The sequence below is a fragment of the Diorhabda sublineata genome, chromosome 3 (assembly GCF_026230105.1).
Source record: "Diorhabda sublineata isolate icDioSubl1.1 chromosome 3, icDioSubl1.1, whole genome shotgun sequence".
Classification (NCBI taxonomy): domain Eukaryota; kingdom Metazoa; phylum Arthropoda; class Insecta; order Coleoptera; family Chrysomelidae; genus Diorhabda; species Diorhabda sublineata.
The window spans coordinates 10,325,386-10,347,991 of record NC_079476.1 but is presented as its reverse complement, the minus strand read 5'-3'; the positions used below and the strand labels follow the sequence as shown (position 1 = coordinate 10,347,991).

Here is a 22,606-nt window from a genome sequence, read left to right as displayed (position 1 = left end):
TCATTATTGAACACTAACAAAAGAAATGGACCCAAAACTCATTCCTGAGGTACACCACTGTTAACTGTTAAATTGCTCGAAATATTATCATTAGCTCATTCCAGTTATTTTCTACATTCAAGGTAAGATACAAACCATTTTAGACGAACACCTCGGATGCCATATAGTGCAGTGGCAAACTGCAAAAAAGTGGCAATTAATGATAGAAGCATGAAAATTGGTATGTTGAGCAATGATGCCAAAGGAAAATTTTAGAGATTGGGAGCCTCTCGAAATTCGCCATAGTAGGGACAAGGGGTCGATTTTTGAGGTTCCACCCCCCGTAAAAAAGTGGGGTGAGCAATTTTGACGTTCTTAGTGTCAATTTTACATATTTTGACTCTTATGAACATGCATATGTCATTACTTTTAAGATCCGATCTCGAGAAGTGCCCCAAATTTCAAATTGAAAATTTCCCCATTTTCCGATTTTTGTGAAAACACCTCAAAATTGCGGTTTTTCTTCAATACACCGAATACATTTTTTAGAATCGAATTTTCAATTCGAGTAGTAGAGATTAAATAAGAAATTTTAACGTATATATGAGGTCAATATGTCGAGGTGGGGGGAAACAGGAGGTACCACAAGTTGCCTAGTTTCGAGGATTTTTCATGGTTTTTGTACGTTTTTTGAATATCTTCTTCTCTGTACAAAATGTGAGGAATTTTGAAGCATTACACATAGTAGATATGGTGACTAGAGACCTCGAACATTTGCCTATTCGTTATTGAGCCTTTTACTACTTTTTTTTAGCATTTAAGGAGCCATAATTTTTGTTTTCTTCAGAGCATATTCGACGAATCTAGTATTGTGATCGATTTCAAAATTTTCATCGTAATAAGCTGTTCTTAAAACAATAACAAAATCGACCTCTTGTCCCTCCTATGGCGAATGGAAAAAAAGTGTAGCTCATTTTGACAGAGGAACATGGAAAATACTTTTAACATCGCATTAAGTGTGCTGTGTTTTCCTATGAGGGACATATTATGTTATTTACAATTCCCGTCGAACTCCAACAATGTACGCCTCTGGATATATCTGCTTATGGAATGTCATCCTGGGAGAAACATGGTATTCCATACATCCTAGGTACAGCAGTTGCATTTCTTATGTATTCGAAGTACATACTAGGAGAGCCCAAGAGGGGATTTTGGGATTTATTGCAGCGCGTCAGATTAACATAAGGGAGGGTAAGCTTTACACCTGCAAAGGTAGAAAGGCGTCAGGATTAAGTAAGTAAGTACGTGAATTACCTATGGATGAGGATGAGCTTTAATATAGGAATATGTCAAATTAATTACGATCTAAAAAGTCCCAATTCTGCCAATCTGATGGTTTGAGCGTGACCCAAAGGGATTGGAAGGTAATAAAATTGCAAAAAACAATTTCTGATTTTACTCGAGCACGCCTATTTTTTTAATTTAAAGGTAATAATATCAGAATAAGAAAACAATATAATTAAATACTTTCCGCAAGCAGAAAAATCGCTAATAAAAATCCTAGAGTGTAACTGGTGTGAGGCATGAATTCCGTACTCCGCGCCGCTTTTTCTCTATTTCGTCCCCACAGGACTGTCTGGCGCCATGACACCATATTATTACAGTATCATTTTTTTGTCATAATTATATCTATGTAATTTGTAATATAGAATACCTCCAATTGATAACTTAAGAAGAAAAAATTGAGAAACTTTATTTTTTTCAAAATTCAATATAATTGAAGTTCCTTTTATCATCAAATAATGCACATATTTGCACAAAATATCATGTGAATTACTAAAAATGATATTCTAAGATATACAAATATAATATTTACCAACATATCTGTAGCCCGCAATGGATAGCAAATAACCGGCCAAAAGAAAAACCACTCTAATAATATTTTCGTTAAGAGATCGTGATTGTTTCTGTGTCTTTAATTTAATCGTCTAGATTTGTGAGCGTATATCAATTTGTAAATATAAAAATATATGTATAGTTAGAATATGTAAAACATATAGAAATCTCCGTATAAAAGTTGTGATAGAAAGGTTAATGTTGACTAAGCTCGTGAGGAAACCCTAATCTGGTTTAGAGCAACAAAGACTCTGAGGGAAATGGAAGATTAGGGGAACGTCCATTATACCCTTATTGGTCAATCAAAAGATCAGTTGATCAGTGGAGCTTTAACCTTATGGGGATGTAAGTTCTACTAGATCTATAAAACTTTAATTAGAGATTTTATATTATGTTAAGTTTAATGATATTGTATTATTAGGGTTCAGTCTAAAAGGTAAATTTGAAGCCAAGTATGAAGTAGAAAGTAGAGTAGGCAGGAAAAAATCTCACTGAACCACATCTTAAAAAAGAGCTTTCCGAGAAATGTCCTACATCGCCCAACCACAAAATTGTATAAACAGAAAAGCAAACATAAACCATCTCAGTGAGATTTGGGATTGTGTAAAATTAAACACAAAAGTGAACTAACTCTAATATATTCCGAGCATTCGATTACCTATGTATTCATCATCTAGGACTAAAATTATGGTCAAGTACAATATAAAAATTTACATAAAAATATAAAAATGTCAAATACTTCATACTTTGTAATAATGATAATAGATTCAACTTTAATGTGAATATAATTTTGAATTTAGTTATTACTAATTACTACATTTAATTTTCCGTTACGCTCACTTGTAATTATATATTTCTTTTGACGTTGTTTGCGAGTAACATTAACAAATATATTGAAATAATAAATGAAAATGATAAATGGTTCTGTCTTTAAATAAGAGGTGGTGTTTAGATTTGCCGATTCAGTTCTTTCAAAGTGATACTAGATATTTGTGAAATGATATATCGCATCAACTAGTAATTGATTTTCCGAATGCATTAAGACATTCAGAAGGCATTTTCAACCCAAAACTCCATAAATAAAATAATTCATTGAAGCTCTTAGTTCAAACTTTTGATATTTTTACTAGAGTAAACTGGTTTGATATCATTCATAATAACTTCATAACAACATAATTCAACAAACATTTCCAAAAGATAAAAATGAAACTATCCTCATTAACAAATTTCAAAGCATGTTATGTAAAATAATACCGAATGTAGAACAAAGAGTAATATAATTAATTTAATCATCAAGATCCAAAACAATTAACACACATTCTGAATGTAACGGGGCATGCAGAAATTATGTATGTGTTTGGGTTTTTTCTCTCCTCCACAAAACGTGCAGTCGCTGGTAGCTCTTATTTTTATTATCTCAGGGTGTTTATGTAAGTTACAGTGTTCCGTCAGAAGCCCTCTGAAAATGTGAATGTTAATTCTGCTAATGTCGATGTATTTACTCGATCTTTTTTAGTGACATTTATCAATAACGTGCACGTAATGAGATTTTATGATACACACGTGCTTACATTTCTTGTTTCAATCAAAATTTTAGCTACGTAGCACTTTATTTGGTCTATTCATATAAATTTAATCAATTGAGAGAAACATTTTGGATTAAAAGAATACCTATGAAGGTCGACAACACATATAATTTCTTAGTTCTCAGCTTTTTGTGCAAAAAAATATTATTGTATGTCAACATCTAATTAATATTATCTACAAATAGATAGGCAATTACATGAATTGTAAGCCTTTTGTGCATTCGACACTGCGCAGCTTCCAGCGTGAACTTTTCACTTCGTGCGTTATAGGTTTACATACAACTCTTGCTTTAGAATACACTACGAGTATTGTGACAAAAACTGCCTTGGTAAAACCAATGTGTGTCCATTCCCACAGAATTAATAACATTTATTCAGTAAAAGGTATCCAAATACTACAATAAATTAAATACTGCTTGGGGTTTAATTAAGAAATTTCTTACGACAGAAAGAAATGAAATATAAAAGCTTATAATGACAGGTTGAGTTGCAAACATACGTAAATCACATCTAGAGGGATCATATTAAGCACACAGAATTCATCTTTACAAAGTTAAAATTTGTCACACTTCAGAAGAAAGTGGGGAAGCAAAGTGATTCCAGTGCTGTTTGTCTTCAAGGAAGCCTAATTTTGGTAAAAAGAAATTGTCATGAATTAACAATTTTTTCTGACGAATGAACTTTTACCACAAATGGTATTCCGTATTCCTAAAACTGTCAATATTTGGAGCGAAGGCAATTCCCATTTTGAAATTAAAGTAAGAAGGTATTATTTCAAAAAAGTAAATGTTTGGTGTGCCGTGTCATACCGCCTTGAAATCATTGAACCTTCTTTTATTACTTACTCTTTTTATAAACCTTCTTTCTGGACGAATGATGAGTTTGGTGAAAGAGTTTGAGAGAATGATTGTTACATGTGGGTCTAGTAGATTCCCAGACCTTTCAATATTGCTTTTTCTGAGGAAGGGTTACAAAATAACGTATTCTGAATAATAGTGAAATAACACACGCAACACGATCAATTACTGAAGAACAAGTACAGGCAGTTTTTGGAAAATTCCTGAAACATATTGAAAATGCGCTGATAGAGAAAGAGCATTAGTGGATTCTGAAATTCAAGCTGAGGTTATCAAATAACTTACACATTTAATTATCAGTAAAAAGTGTTTAGCCAGTAGTAATAAGTCGAGTGTGATTTTTCAATTTTAATAGAAGTTGAGAATTATACTTAAAATTTGATGTTTGGGCCTAGAATCTGAACAACTTTTTCTAATAATTTTTGCAATATTAGACATGTGAAAAATACTTCACAGAAAAATAGTTTTAGTTTGAAAATTTTTAAGCCATATGTGATTTATCAAATCTTGTATTATGCGAAAAGTTAGTCTTTTGTCAAGCAGGGGTAAACTTAAAGAAATAAAAATTGGAATCGAGAATTGTTTATCTTTTACAAAAGTGGTTTCACATTCCCAAGGACAAATTGTATCATTGAAATGAACTGCGATATTTTGTACTATTACATGAAAAAATGAATGGTACTTATTATAAATGAATATAGAACTTAACAAAGTGTTCCCTTTTTGGAGATATGTCTTCTTCAAAAATGTCTAAATACTTTACTCAAATCCATGCTATGTTCAATACTTAGCACTTACTTAATTATTAGTTTGACTTTAATTAATCATATTTTCAACAGATAAACCAATGATTTTCTGCACATTCGTCACACTCCTAACTTTCATACTAGATACAGATTCATACAAACTAGTCTATTCAGTCGGTAACGGATTATTCGATACAGTTTCTGCCAGCTCTATCACTTCATGAGTTTCAAAAACTTAGATTGTGGAATTTTTTTTTAAATTATTATTCATCAATCTTTCTTGACAAATATTAACGTTAATAATATTAATTATAATGAAAAAGCTTGGTTCCTTATTTTTTTTCAATTTCTCAGAGTTCATATGCATATAAAAAATCAAGTGTGATTCAAACAGATAACTTTCTGACTTGCTTCGTTCGTGGTGTTCATTTGAGAAACAGTATCTCGTCAGAAATCCTTCGAACACTCAATTTATTCTTGCTTGGTTCGAAGTATTCACTCAATCTTTCACGATCATAGTTTCCGAGAAAAATTCGCAAAATATTTGTTATTCCATCATTGTATATACCTCTGTATACTAGCTCCCAGATTAGGAGAAAATGGAACAGAATTAATTTAGTATTCTTGACATTATCAACTTAGAGATGAAACGAAAAGATTTTAATAAAGTAATACACAAGTTAGTAAAATTAGATGAACTATGATTTTTACTTGATTTATAACCAATAGGTTCGTCTATTATTGTTATTTATATACTACTTATGTAATTCAATCTTTCTGTTAGAGGGATCCATTGAATTTATTATATAATATGCCATTAAATTCACTTTCTCCTAAATTACTATTATATTCTAAACCTTATGTTGGAAACAATTTTATTAAAAAGCTTTTTCTGTTCCACAATAAAACAAGGTGATTTCCAAATTTTTCGCTATAATTTATTTGCCACGCACTTACATAATTATTCAGAAATACTTGAAGTTGATGTTTTCATAATATTATATTTTTCACCTTGAATAACATCCGAGTCTATTTGTGATTCTATAAATGTTGTGTCCGTCGTGGGCAAAAACCTACTTTGCAGGTACTCTTTGGTTGACCTTCTATTTTCAAAATTTTATCGATCACTTTACATCCTGTTGTCTTATGAATCCACTTATTTTGCGCGGTTTAGACCAATTGCATTCAAATATTCATAAATCTAAATCCGCAAGAAATTAGTTCGCATTATTTTCATTTAGATGCCATAATCTCATGTTATTTTAACGAGTAATATAAATATTTCCAGCATCTATTGAGCAGATGTAAGGGAATTGCAGTAATAGTTTACAACTTTTAGACAACCTAGCCTGACAATTGCTAATAAACACTTTTTCTTCTGCAATATTTAACTGTAACAAATGTTTAAAATATTTCCACCTCTAACAAAACTTTTTTTATATATTAAATCAAATTACGACTACTCTAGAGATAAAACTGACGAACAATTTTTTCTTATAAATCCTCTTAAAAGTGTTTTGCCAAGTTTAAGTCACTGCACTAATGTTTTGTTCTATCTAGGATACTACACAACACAACATGCACTCTGCTCTGTTTTGTCACCACTACATTGACTTAAAAGGTTCAATTTTATTGAGTTTTTTAAGTATCCAACGTTGTTTCGGCAAGGGATTGCCCTAGAGCTCTCGTGAATTTGAAGCCATTCTTCATGTTTCTTTGCAACATGTTTTGCCTCGTCTGTTACTACTTTAACTCCTAGATCGCCGTAACCGTCTCTGTATCTTGCATACCAACGGACATCAACAATACACCTCAATACCTTATTTTGTATGATTTAAATATTGATTGAAGTGACAAATGCCCAAAGTTGTATACTATATATCCTCACAAGTTTCAAGCCCTGTTTTAATATTCATAACTTTTGTTATGTTAATTGTTAGTTTAGAGTTTTTAAATAGAAACTAGCAAAATTTTTCTATATGTCAGATTTTATGTTCATCTTATTCTTTCCATCGTACTTCAAGTTCATGTTTTTTGCATATGGAATGATATGATTATTGATAATTATAAGCATTTGACCAGAATGTCTATTCATGAAATTTGAATGGACTGATTTATTTCCATCAAATATGATGCACCAGATTTTTGCACAGGCATCGAGTTTTGACTCAATTTGATACTTGATGGGGTCTTCCATCAACTTCTTGATCATTTCTACCAGATGTCGAATATTTTGCTAATGTACTTTATTCTAATACTGGTGAATCAAAGATGTATATAAGATACGTCAGCTGACTCTCACAACTTTGCTTTATATACGGAAATTGTTTCATTAATGTAGGATTTTAACAGCAGGCTATATTGTGATCTCGGTTTGGGAAGCACGTCGGCCTCTGCTTCTAGTATCTACGCAAATGTTTTATTCTAAAATTTATATATCCTCACATAATAAATAATGATTGTTGGTATTTGATAATTTTTTCAGTTATAGGATCATAACCGGTTACTGTTTTGGGGTTCATTTTGTCTTTATCTCCTCTACTAGTTCTTCTATTGTTAGTGGTTCTGTATTTTGATATTGCCACTATTTATTGCTTTTAGGATATCAGCTTCATTTAGCTGAAAAGTACCTTTTATATGGTTAGCATAGAATATTGCTTCATGTTGATTACTCCTAACTAATTTTTTGTTTTGTTTCCTTTGAAGCAGGTTATATACTTTAGGCTTTCTATTTCTGTAGTGGCCTCTCACAAAGAAAGCCGGTTAAGGTGAGAATTCAGTATTTTATTCTTTTTTGTTACTCCTCTTTTCAGGGTTTGTTTTTTTTTTCTTGTCAATGTATTATTAGTTTCCTTTATTCAACTACAATAGTTCTCATTTTGTATAGTTGGACTTGAATTTGTTGTAGAATATGTGGTGCTTGCTATAAGTGATAATGTGGTAATAAATGTATTTCAGCCTGAATATTACCGTCGTCGTTGCTATCATATTTAAACTGGATTTTAATTAATGCATCAAAATAATATTATTGTAACGACTAAAGCTCCCAAAATGATTTCTACTACTTTAACAGCAAGTACCATAACGAACTTCTAACTTAAGAATTTTAATCTATCTTATGTTGAACAACAATTTGCTCCTATTATAAAATGCGTGATTGATCATTTCTATGAAAGTGGAATATTATCCTCATGAAAAAGTTCATATAATTACAAGTTTGATAATTTCCTTATTCAAATCTCATCATCAGTGGAGGACATTTTTCATTTGCTATTTTCATAATTATATTAATCTATTAGACAGCTGAACTCGAATCAATAGATAGAAAAATGGTATGGGATAGTATGAGGAAATTAGGAATCTCTGGAAAAATAACAAAGATAACAAAAGGATTACATAAAAATGTAAGAAGATAAGTTCAATATACAAAAAAAAATCGACGAATATGGAAATAAAACAAGAAGATAGTCTTAGTCTTCTTCTATTTATATTTCTCATGGATAGGATGATAAAAAATAGAAGAGACAACTGAAAACTGGAGGCAATAATTGGCTACAGAAAACTAGAATCGGTAAAATTAGGAGAATTATTATACGCAGACGATATAGTAATAGTAGCAAATACATTTGAAAATAATATTTAATATATATAATATATAATATATAATATTTAATAAGGGAGGGACAAAGAATAGATGGAGTGTCCACTTTTGAATACCTGGAAGTCATTTGCACAGAAGACAGAAAAATACACTTAAATATAGCGAAGTGAGAAGAGTGAGTCAAATATACTATGCTTCAAATAAGTTATTTGTCGAGAAAAAAGAAATATTTAAAGACATCAAAATAAGAATATGCAGCCCGATAACACTACCCGCGTTAGTATATTGAAGTGAAGCTTGTGTAATGAACAAAAAAAAACAGTAGCAGCAGAGATGAAGTAACTAAGAAAAATGTCAGGAAAACTAGAATGGATAGGAAATAAGGTAATTATAGAAAAGCTCAAACAAAAACCAATAGAAACAAATGAGTTAACACACTTTGATACTCGAAAGGGTATAAAGAGTCCTAAAGAAGTAAAAGAACAGTTGTTCTAATACATTGTGCTCTATTCATGTATCTATAATGAGCATATTCACTGATACTGAACATCTAATTTATTTGATTACATCGTTTGGTTCACTTGTCATTATCTCGATGTGCTCACAATGACATGAAATACTTTACTGACTCTCTCTATAAAAGCCGGCCATAAAATACATGATGTAAAAAATCCCAAACAAATGACCAGACCTACCAAGAAATATCCGGCAACATATTGGAACAGGACGGCTTCACTGTCAATATCAGCGGACGAGTTCGTACCATATCATATCTAATTTGTTACAGAATTGATAATCACTCATTTCACCAGCATTTTACTAATACCCCTATAGCTATTAATAATGACTAAGCAATTTGGTTTCAACGGAATATCAATATCATCCACTGCAATTGCTCAAACCCTCCCATATTAGCAAACAGGGAAGGGGTAGAAGTGTTTCTGCTATATGCAACTGATTACATCCCATCTATGGGATTATTATAATAACTTTTACAGCATTACAGGAAGTCAGAGACAAATTTACTGCAGGCTTTAATGAAAAAACTTCAATTTCCATATCCAATAATCCATTTTTATGATACCCTTTCATATTTCATTTGCTGTGAATCAACTTTCTTATTACAATTTTGATTTGAATTTTGAAGTACCTAAATATCTCGGATCATGCTCAAACAAAAAACAGTCACTTAATATCACATCTTTTTTTCAAATATTTTATTTTGATAAAAATCCTCACGTAAACTAAAATAATGATTGAACACTATAATATCAACGTAAAAATTGTTGATATCAACCCTTTTATATATGACAGGATTAATTTTACTTTAAAGCGAATTCAATTTATTTGACTTATGTATTGGAAAAAGAATGTTCATAAATTCATTCTTATGAAATTTATTTTTCCTTAAGTTCCGGCTCCTATCGGAAGCGGGAAATCATTATTGTAGTTTCCACTTTACTAACGGAAGCTCCAGGAAGATCTTTAGAGTTATCTGTACCACTTCCTCATATTGCATAACTATGTTTTACGTATTTTTCCTTTACTTTGTGTAATTGGTATCATTAACTTTTGATTTTATCTCTCATATCAAGCCTAGATTTTATGTGTTTTGAATTTGTGTGAAGCAACAAAAGATTGTTTTCTTAAACGTCTTTCTATCATTTACAACATGGAATGTTTTCTAACGATACTTCACTGAAATTAAGACTCAAATAAATAAATAGTATAGATGCAAATAAGAGGATCGATTTTCGCAATATTCCAGGAAAATAATTTAAAGAAGCTATAAAAGTTATGTTAGAAATGTGAACTTTTGAAAAGCATGTTTTATACTTTGAACATTTCAAAAGCGTCGTCACTTTTGAGTTCACATTATCTCCCCATTCTACAGCCAGGAGTACAGCCTCCTCTCGCGTCCATCGTATCCCCAACATTCTTTTGCACATTTCCAATACTTTAATGTTTGTCATTTCAAACATTATTCTTTATCCACTACTTATAAGTAATTTTATGCAGATTCTACCGACCAACACAATTCTATGTCTCTGTGACAGTTAATCAAATATGCGGTTTTCGGTACAAGGCACAGAGAGCAACTGACAAGATTCAACCTTTAGACTGATACGTGTCATAAGAAGAATAGTGTAGATCAAGGAAACTCTTGATTAAGAAAAGTGAGTAAAGTTGAACTGTTTCCACTTGCTGCTCAATATGAATTATTTTAATTTTACCAACGTTCCTTGTGCTATTTGAAATATCATTTTCAATTTTTCTGGATTAATTATTTTTTTCTCCATGCTACTACGTAATTGTATGATATACTCTTTTTATTTGTTTGATATTGAGCGTATAATTTGTCTTTGATATAACTAGAAATTCAGTTTTTTCACGGTTTCAAACTAATATTCAATAACTTTCTCTAGATTTTCTCAAACAAAAAGCGTTTTTTTTTCAATAATATAAAAAATGAACTGTGCTTCATCGTCTAATACTGAATACTATTGAACTGCTTAAATTATTTTTCAGAATCCTACTCCATTACTGAATTTAAATTTCTTAATTCATTAGAGTTTAATTTTAATCCCACAGGTAACCTTAATAATTGATGTTGACCTTTGTCGCGGAGGAGATTATATGGGTCTATTAATTCCACTTGATAATAGCCTTGCGATGAATCTAAATTGGGAAAGTATATTACTTTGATTTTCCATTACATTGGGAATGAATTTGTCACTACCTTCCATTTGGATCAACTTTTTTGCGAAAGAGACGTAATTCTTATTCCCTTTCTCAGTTTATCCACTCTTCATTATCTCCCAGTTTTAATAATAATCTAAATATAATGAGCCGTCGAAATAAAAGTTTATTTCCTTGCATGGTAATAGTTCATATCCAAAATAAATAGTCAAATTTAGGATCGAACTCATATATTTCATGTTAATGTCATCACTATCAACTTTCTCCATTGTGATTAGTTTCTATCTTTTGATTCAGTTTTCAGTACTCAATCTACTATATTTTTAGTCAAGTCCGAATTTACTATTTTTATTTTCATTTTCTTGTAAATTGATAGTTTCTTCAATTTGCTCGCACTTCAGCAATCCAGCATGATAGTGATCAAGAAATGACTATATACTACCATAAAACTGGCGACAAGAACAACTTAAAGTTTAGTATGAAAGTGAAATTGGATAGCAAAACTTGGGAGCAAATATATAATATTAATCCTACTTACGATATTCAATTCCCAATACAACGTCTCTGAAGTAGGTCCACGCTTTATCTTCATCCAACGGAGTATCAGTCGGTATTTCCAATACTTGACCACCTTCGAGAAGTTCAAATACTAAATACAAATGATCTTCATCTGGATCGTCTAGTACTTCTACTAATTTGACTACGTTGGGATGGTCAAGTTTCTTCAAAATGGCTATCTCTCGATATACTTTCTGGAAAGGATGATTGATTGGCGAGGAATTGGATCGACCATCTCTACGTGGTGGTGGAAGACGACCAAACATGCCATGTTTTTTCAGAAGTTTCTTCTTTGATAGAATCTTCATGGCCTGAAAATGAACAAAACTGATTTAAATCAAGTCCTTTAATATACATGGTGGTCAAATAGAATGCGCAACTTTGTATGTCGGGAATCATTCGTTGTAAAACTTTGTAATAGAGAATTTTCTGGATAAAGTAGCCAAAAGAAAGCTGTTAAGAATTTCAGACTTCTAAGATAGTGAAGGTGAGACGTAATGCCAATGGCTAATTCAAAGTTCTGTCCTTTGAATAGATTTTAACATACTTGACTTTGTTGCAAAACGTATCTTTTTCTCATTGACTTTAGGGCTAGTATTTTAATAATTGAATACAAAATTGAATTTTGGCTTGAAAATCGCAACATAATCGTATTTCTAATAACATTGTTAATAACGAATAATTCCCGAGATACAAATACATGTTTATATAGCTTTCTCATACAATTTGTTAGATGCAAATAAAACGTTGTTTGTTGGATTATTATATTAATTTTATTCACTTTCACAAATTTCTCTTCCATATTGTTGTTAATTTATATAAACATCGAAGAATATTACATATACAAAAGACGTTGACAGTAAGAATCGACTGCGCATTGTTTTCATGCATTTTGACATTTGACTTCAGTTTAAGGCTGACCACTATTTGCAGTTTTTGAAAAAAACCAAAATTAGTACTAGTTAAACTGAGGGACCATTTATGTCTCTGACTTATTCATCCCACCATAATATTCTAATTAATTCAATTCAAAATCAATATTTAATTGACTATTTAGACGAGACAGGGGTGAATACTGGTCATACTGAGAAATTATTTTTGGAGGTAAGTCTCCAAGCACCAATACGTAAAGGAAAACAAAAATAACGGTGGACTAGTATCATGATCTTATTATTAAACAAGCTTTCAACTATTACGAAAAAAGCATGATTAATTTCAACTTTCAAACTACATCGAGCCAAATGAACCGTATCATTTAGAGCTCAACCTTTTAAACTTTATTGGCATAGACAGTGGTTACGTAGCGCGTCATAATTTAACTAAAACTGCAGATGCAGAGCGATCACTACGTAAAGCTATAGATAAAGTTTCCTCATTAGCCTGGAAGAAAACTATAAATCATATTCAGAGAGAAGATTGATGTAGGAATTAGATTTTATAGCACATACTCTACCGGTCCTAAGTTTTCGTCCACCCTATAGTTTGCGTGGTTATATTTCAAAGAACATATATAGATAAGAATATAGTAATAATAAAAGTACAGTCTGTAATTGTTACATATTAGCATTTTTCATTCATCGTTGTAACCTCCTTTTGATTTTATTATTTCGGTGCAAAATTTTGATATTCTCTGCAATAATTTTGACAATTAATCGTCTTCCATTTGGTTACATTCGTTTGTCAGAATATTCCAAACAAGTAGAGTGAAAATATGATACTGCTTTCTGACTTCCTTGTCCAATTTGTCTCAATATGGTTTTGGTCGGACGATTGTGACGGACAAATCATTACTTTCACTATATTCGTTCTTTCCAATTATTTCAAATACTCTTTGCACAACCTCGATGAACGCTTGGGATCGTTGTCAGACTGAAAAATAATTTTTTTACCGATAAGGCGCTAGCCAGAATGTTCTGAATTCTCCTTAAATCTTTTTATAGCCTTTCTTCAACATCTATTTCATTTTTACCAGGTCTCCAGTCGCATTTCTTTCCAAAATTTGACCAAACCATCATACATCCTCTATGATTTATAGTCGTAATTACACATGGATCTGCAACCTCTTTATTTAATTTTGACGTCTTAGAAGGTTACTTCACTGTCACTTTTCAAAAAAAAAACCAGCTTCTCTTAATCTATTTTTCACTGTAGAAGTACTCTACTCGAAGGAAGATAATTAGATTTATTGATCTGAGCTGCTACCTCTAGGCCTGTGAGTTGTCGATCACGTTTACTGATTAAGATAATAGGTTTATCTCCATCGGTTGTGATCTTTCGAGGCCAATTCTTATACGAACTTCACAAAAAGATGACTTGGACAGAAAAGTTTAAATGAGACCACGATCTTGCGTCTTACATTGCTAACTGTGACTAAACTACAATCATAAACACCAAATTCGTAATTCACAGTTAAAGAATAATAAACAAATCAGCCGGTAATAGCAAGTTTTAAGTTACCGCTCTCACCAACAAAATATAAATATGCGCTCGTATGAAGTAAACAAATAACGGACACTATTATTTTTGCTTTATAAGACGGCTTTCGCTTGACAATATGGAAGAGGATTTTGTGAAAGTGAATATAACTGATGGATTATGGGGTTGGCGAAAACTTTTGACCGGTAGTGTACGTTTAATGAACTAGTTATTATTTATGTTGTGACCTATAATGACCTTAATATATTTTGTACAGCTTGATAAATGTCTTGGTGATGGAACATATTGGTTCTTCGAAATTTTACTACGAACGTAAACGCTTTTGGGTATTTTACTACACCATGAATTTTTGAATCAAGAAATATGGAATTTTTATAATATATAATGGATTTTAGTTGTGTAGCGATTTTTCACTCGAATATAAGCACTACAATATCAAAGCGACAGAATTTATTAAACAACAAAATGAAGCTAGTGTGTGAGATATCTCAAGCAGTGAAAACTTTTTTAATTAGGGTGTTGGAACTACCTCGATTGGTCTTGAATTTCATGTCCTTATTACCATATTAATTGGTTGTGATAGTAAACGTCTCCAGTTATGCCTTAAAATTGACGGAAATATTCATTTAAATACCTATTAATTAATATTAATTTATTCTATACTTAGTTTTCCGAGTTTCATATAATTTAACTTTCAACGCTTTTTCTCCTAAAAGTAAAATGAGAATAGGTTTTGTTCGCTTTAAATTAAAACTTTGATATAAAGTTTGTAATCAGTCGTTTTCAGAATAATGAATTCAAGGTCGTGTTAACAACTTACATTGATATAAAATGTTATAAATTCCAACAAATCGCGGTATATTTGGTCCATTGATTCCTTATTTCCTACGTGGATAAATTAGCTTATAATCTATTCAATACTGTCACTGGAATGTTATCACTGATATATTAAATTTATTCATATCGCCCACCCTCAAACTCTCTTATCAAAGAAAAATATTTTGAAACTACACCGAAACCTTATTTACTGCTAATTGAAGATTTACTGATAAACCTTTCTCTTTGATGAAGCAATTTTAGAATAAGGTTAAGATAGAAAACAGCACAAATTAATTCACATTAATATATAGTATAGAATCCGTCAGAAAAAAAGAGCGAGACTTATGCTAATTTAAGAGATAATTATTCGCATCAAAAGTCTTTCCTATAACAAAATTTCATCATCCCATCTTTTTCGGAGGTTGTCAGTGGTAGGGAGTAAAATTGACTTTTTATTTCCATCGAGATCAAGAAGAAACTTTAAATTTTGTAACTTATGTGCATTCATAAAGGCATAACCATGGTAAATTTTCCAACATAACATTATTAGGGGGTGGTGAAATACGTGGATTCCCCTTTATTGATTATCAAACCTATTTTGTATGAGATATCTTTCGAAATATCACTAAAAATTACTGTTCATTGAAAGAAGAGAGCAAGCACCTCTCTTTAAGTAGTCAGGAGCTCATTTTCAAAACAGAGGCAATGAATTTCATATAACGGCCGAGACAGAAAATGTTGCTTAATTTTGTTATTCTCTATAATTTAAATCCATACGTCAATTAGAAACTCTTCTGGAAAACGGCGCTCTATATTCATGATGGATACTCTAGAAACAATATCATATATGGATTTTCATAGCAATTAATGATTTCCTCTATAATCCTTGAAAAACTTCAACTCACTTGAATTTCGAAGGTCAGAGTTGAATACTTTCGATAGTTTATAGTTGTGAAATCGTGGACATAGACCTGATAGACCCGTGGGCTTCAATAAAAACTACCAAAAGACATTGTCTTTTGAAAAGTGAATCAGGCACCTTAGCTGGAACATTTTAACGTTACTGAGAAAAATAAAAGACCTGCCCTTGAGTCTGAAATTCGTAAGTGTGACATGGTCTGCAGTTTTTTTCTACTTAGAACGACATTTAGGATCATCCGAGATGTCTATATCAGTAAAAGGGCATCTCATATGACCGTGTTCGGTGAAAGACCACTCAGCAGTCGTATTTCGTATCAGTTTAAGCAGTAGTTGACAGATAATACAGGCAGATGGTGTGATTGCAATGTCTAAGGTGTTTCCATCCATTTCCGTAGAGACCTACACGAATAGTCTCTGGGTCCAAAGGTGATCTTGGTAATCTCAGTCTGGCGAGCGAAACTGTCTCGTAGTTGTCCTCATTAACCAAGTGAGAAGACACCTAAATGAAATGAACGTTCGTTCACCAGTTTAACACAAGCTTAGAGCAATTTGATGTAGTAAGGGTATAATTGTTGCTTCTTTAATACTCACTTCATGTGACTTTGTTTTGTTCCTGAATGTTAATTAATTATATTCCGAATATCTTATTATATTTCCAAATTTCGTACTGGAAACGACTGACTTTCTATGTAGGCAGTATATAATGGGCCTTGGTCAATATGTAAAAATACGGAATGATAAAGCGTTACTTGATGCAGATATTTTTTGACATAAAAATGTCTAGCTTCACAACAATTGATATTTATAATACAAAAGTGCATATTAGTCTTTTAGCGTTTGTATACTTGTTATAAAGGAATAAATTATAATAGTAGTAAACAAATTAATGCAAAACTATCCAACTAAAATCTAGCAAGTAACATTTTGTAACTGGGGAGCGACCCAGTTAGATCGAGTGAGTAAGTTACCGTCAATTTACGACCTGTTAAACTTTTTTTCAGTTGAGGAAAGAGAATATAGTCGGACGGAGCCAAATCTGGTGAATAAGGGGGTGTTCTAGTAATTCAAACCGTAAACCACAAATTTATGCATGGCAATATGAGATTTGTGTGCAAGGGCGTTATCGTGCAAAAACAAAACACCTTTCTTTCCGCGTCTTTTCTCTTTCAATTTTTTCCCCGTAGAGTGTTCAGTAATGTCGAATAGTAATCTCCAGTTATTGTTCTACCCTTATCCCAAAAGTCAATCATGATTACTCCATGGCAATCCTAAAAACTGAAGCAAGAACTTTTTCAGCAGATTATTGGACACGAAACTTCTTAGGTCTTGGAGAACCAGAGCGTCGCCTTTCCATCGATTGTTGCTTTGTTTCTGTATCGTAGAAATGTATCCAAGTCTCATCCATAGTAACATTGTTTTCAAATCGACCCCAGATCGAACGCGATGTTTCTACCCTTACACGCTTTTGGTCAACATCAGATATTCGTTTCAGCCCAATTCAACGGCCTGATAAAATCATGTCATGAACTGTATCGATATTTTTGGAGACTGACACAGAAACTGGTCTTCTCGATCGGTCATCATCTTCAATGGAAAATTTACCTCTTTTCTTACTTGATGATGGCTCAAGATTCCAAGTTTACGATTTTCACAATTTCGGTGGACATCTTTTTTCTTTAAATCTATTGCATAACTCTGGTTCACTTTTTTAACGTCAAAATTCACATTGACACATCTAATAAGTTATTGTTCGTTACTATGATAACACAATATTTTGTTTATGCATGGAACTAGTAGGCTAATTAGATATCAATACATCCTCGTATACTTATAGATATGTATACAGGGTGATTCATTAAGAATGTCTAATCTCTGAACTGTAGATTCTAGACCTCAAAATATGATAATTCTGCCCAACATGCTTTATGCAAATATTGCTAGTTTCCTAGTTCCTAGTTTCAAAGTTCAAATTTAAATTCTTATTTTCGCAATAATTTTTTATATTTTCACTATTTCTCTTTGAAAATTGGCAATTTTACGTTTTTTGGCATGAGAAATCATAATTTGCACTCTAATTTAACATTGCTAATAGAGGGCGCTAGTTACACTTGTTTGTGTTAATTAAATCAAAGTAAACTTTTTTGTGCTTAACTTACAACTAAAATAATAAAAAAATATTGAAAAGCGTTAAATTCTACAAACAAAAAGATTCTCCTCTTTGATTCGTGTAACTCAATCGGTTTTCGAGTTATTTGTTTCTAAAATGTGGAATAAATTTTAATGTTTTCATAAAAAAATTTTATTATTCCTTAATTATGTAACAATAACAAATTTGTAAACAAAAATAAAAAACTTCAAAGCAAATGCTAAAAATGCCCACCATTTACTTCAATACACTTTATGATCCGCTTTCGTAAAGATCTCTTAATATCAAATAATCCTTGTCTATTATTTTTAATTACATCCGCGGCTTCTTCTATATTCCGTCGCAGTTGTGAAAGAGAAGTAATTTTTTCTTTGTAAACTAATGCCTTCATTTGCGACCAAATTGAAAAATCAAAAAGATTTAAATCAAGGCCTCTTGGTGGCCAAGCCAACTCACTTCTACGACCAATCCATCGATGCGGAAACTGTTCGTTTAAGTATTGACGAACTTGTAAAGAATAATTTGGTGGTGCTCCGTCGTGCAAAAACCACATATTTTGTCTTAAAGCGAGATGTATAATCCTCTAGTAATTCGTGTAAATGTTCTTGAAAAAAATCTAAATAAAGAGGTCCATTTAAATTGGTTGGCAGTTCAAAAGAACCCATTAAATACCCACATATTACACCACACCAAATGTTAACCTTAAACTTGTGCTGAAAATGTGTTTCCCTCATAGCATGTGGATTTTTAGAATCCCACAAATGATTATTTTTTTAATTAAATATTCCTCATCTGGAAAATGTTGCCTCATCAATAAAAAGAATTGTATCCAGAAAATCTGGGTTAACATTGTTAACATCTTGCAAAAAATGGGCAAATTGTAGACGCTTTTAGAAGCAAATAACTCGATAACCGATTGAGTTACACGAATCAAAGAAGAGTAACTTTTTCTTGTAGAATTCGACACTTTTTAATATTTTTTTATTATTTTAGTTGTAAGTTTAGCCCAAGTGTAACTAGCGTCCTCTATTAGCAATGTTGAATGTTTTTTGGCATGAGAAATCATAATTTGCACTCTAATTTAACATTGCTAATAGAAGCATCATGTTCGATCTGGGGTCGATTTGAAAACAATGTTACTATGGATGAGACTTGGATACATTTCTACGATACAGAAACAAAGCAACAATCGATGGAATGGCGACACTCCGGTTCTCCAAGACCTAAGAAGTTTCGTGTCCAATAATCTGCTGAAAAAGTTCTTGCTTTAGTTTTCTAGGATTGTCATGGAGTAATCATGATTGGCTTTTGGGATAAGGGTAGAACAATAACTGGAGATTACTATTCGACATTACTGAACACTCTGCGGGTAAAAAAATTGAAGAGAAAAGACGTGGAAAGCTATCCAGAGGTGTTTTGTTTTTGCACGACAACGCCCCTGCACACAAATCTCATATTGCCATGCATAAATTTGTGATTTACGGTTTGAATTACTAGAACACCCCCTTATTCACCAGATTTGGCTCCGTCCGACTATATTCTCTTCCCTCAACTGAAAAAAAGTTCAACAGGTCGTAAATTTTCTTTTAACGGGGAGGTAATAAAAGCTGTGGAGATCTGGTTTGCAGAGCAAGAAGAAATATTTTTTTAAGGTCTAGACACGTTGCAGGTTCGCTGTAATAAATCTATCCAATTAAGAAGAGAATATGTTGAGTAATAAAATATTTTGATTAGCCCAAAAAAAGTTTACTTTGATTTAATTAACACAAACAAGTGTAACTAGCGCCCTCTATTAGCAATGTTAAATAACAGTGCAAATTATGATATCTCATGCCAAAAAACGTAAAATTGCCAATTTCTAAAGAGAAATTCTGAAAACATAAAAAATTATTGCAAAAATCAAAATTAAATTCGAACTTTGGACTAGGAAATCTAGGAAACTAGCAATATTTGCATAAGGCATGCTGAGCAGAATCATCATATTTTGAGGACTAGAATCTACAGTTCTTATATATATATATATATATATATATATATATATAAATATATATATATAGAGAGAGAGAGAGAAAGAGAAAGAGAGAGAGACGAAGTTTGTTTGATTTACATCCCAAATAACTTCCTAACGACGAGAAATAGAACAACAAAGCTTTACGATCGTATCAAATATTTTGTATCGATTTATTGAAATATATATAAAATCTAATAAGAAACGGTGGAATTCACCAGGTCATACCTTGATAATTTATTTAACGATAAAGTGATCGATAGAGTAATAAGCATTCAAACGTAGCCACATGGAGTTATTGAAAACAGAACGAGAATTAATGGCAATTAGGAGTTTATGAAATAAACTATGACGATTTTATAACTACTATTTTGTCCAGTATAATTGTAATAAAGTTACGTTACGGCTGTATTAATTTTTCAGCGAGTCATTGTAGGAAGTTTTTGGCACAAAATTTATTCCTTGCACTGAAAATAAATACAGAATATGATAGTATCAAATAAAATTTTATATTTCTAGCCGTGTTCACTTTCATAACGTAATTCCATCTCGACAACCTCTCAAGGGATCAGTTTTTTATGTTAAATTCAATATCCTGTACAATGTGAAACACCTTTCTCCTGTGATAAGCAATTAACTGATTAACATTAGATTTGGTTATTAAATTCATTATCAGCGAACACAGTTTTATCAAGAAATGCTAGGATTCTAGGAAAGGAGATGCTCTTTACTTTAATAAAATTGCGAAATAACAGTACAAAAGTACAGACTCGTTCAAAAACCAAATGAACAACACCAGACTTCTTCTTTTATTTCGATTTGAATATACAGAAATAATTTTTTACACGAGTCTTGTCATTAATATCATTAGACCTTTCGCCAAAGTTTCGGAAGCAGACATTATATCCAAAACATACTCAGACATCATTATGTCTATGCTAATCCAATATAGTGTATTATATAATCCAGTTAATTAAGGACGTTTTCAGAAGCTTTCATCTTCTGTTGTAGAATCAGTCACTTACATTAAATACGGTACAATTACATCAAAACTTCACTCAGTTACCTGAGCTGTTCTTGACAAAGCAGGAATGATTTTTATTATTACATACTTCATTCGTTGGAATTAGCATAATATAAGGGAACTGTCATTCTATTTGTGCAAAACGTAATATATTAAGCATAATAATAGTTGAATGAATGAAATGAAAAGTTTGCCACAATGTTCCATTCCATTTTCATATACATTTGATTTTTCAAAAAATTACTATAATCCAAGGAAACTTATTGAATTAGTATCACGATTTTGCTTTATCGAGGTAATTTATTTCACTATCTAATAGTGTATTCCTTAGTTTTCAACCTTATAAAAAAATTGGTTCAATCTTTTCTACACTATATTTTTCAACCTAATAATGCCTGAGGAGCTTTCAATGACCCAGAGACTGAAAATGAATCTATATACCAATATCATTTGCAGAAGGCACTAATAATACGTCCGCCTAGAAAAGGGGTGTCCAAAATACGGCCCGAGGGCCACATCCGGCCCGCGGATAGATTTTGTCCGGCCCGTGGAGAGCTAGCATACTTGAAAACTCCTTTTAGAGAACATATTTTTTATAGCAAATTAAATTTAGTTTACCGAAGTATTCTAATTTTATGTTGAATAATTATTAATATGACCTCTACATTGATATGGTCATTGGCTAACTACTCATAACATTGTTGTAGGCTTATTGTTATTGTTTTTGTAATAAGTTGGATAAAGAAACACAGAATTGTAATGAGTAAAGACATGTATAATATGCAGAAAATGTAACTTCAGGATATAATAACTAACAAATTATTGAAATAAATCCAACTAACATTCTGTACATTTTAAATAAAAACATAACTTATAACAAGCATAATGACATATGAAATACTAATGAAATTTATGTAGTTGATATTTTCCACTGACAATAGTTTGTAGTTGTGGAGTAATTTTACTTGTACCAATTATTAAAAAAGATTTAAGATGCTCATCAGTTAATTTAGATCTGTAAACATTTTTTGTGTACTTCATTTTGGAGAAGGTCTTCTCACACAAATAAGTAGTACTAAAAACAGCCCCCGAGCAAATTTATGCAAATTATCAAATTGTGCCAGTGGAAGACTTTTATAAAATTCCAAAAAAAATGAGTTTTGACATTTGCTCTTAATTATATCACTACACTGTAAATCAATCATTTCCATTTGAAGTTCCGGGGCTAGAGTTTCAATGTCAGTATAAAAAGGACTCTGAAAAATTTTAATTTGATTCGCAATGGCATCAAAGTCCAAGAAACGAGTATCAAAATTTATTTTCAAAGCA

The 22,606-nt window shown here is 31.6% G+C and overlaps 1 protein-coding gene across 8 annotated transcripts in view; it reads right to left on the bottom strand.

Moving 5' to 3' along the window:
• The window catches only part of LOC130441295 (calcium/calmodulin-dependent protein kinase kinase 1), a 539,168-nt gene that overhangs the window by 50,431 nt on the left and 466,131 nt on the right, over nucleotides 1-22,606 (bottom strand). For all 8 annotated transcript variants that reach the window (XM_056774909.1, XM_056774907.1, XM_056774910.1 and 5 more), the window contains one exon: nucleotides 11,904-12,234. In XM_056774909.1, coding sequence (XP_056630887.1) covers nucleotides 11,904-12,234 — 331 coding nt within the window. The remainder of the gene's footprint in view (nucleotides 1-11,903; nucleotides 12,235-22,606) is intronic.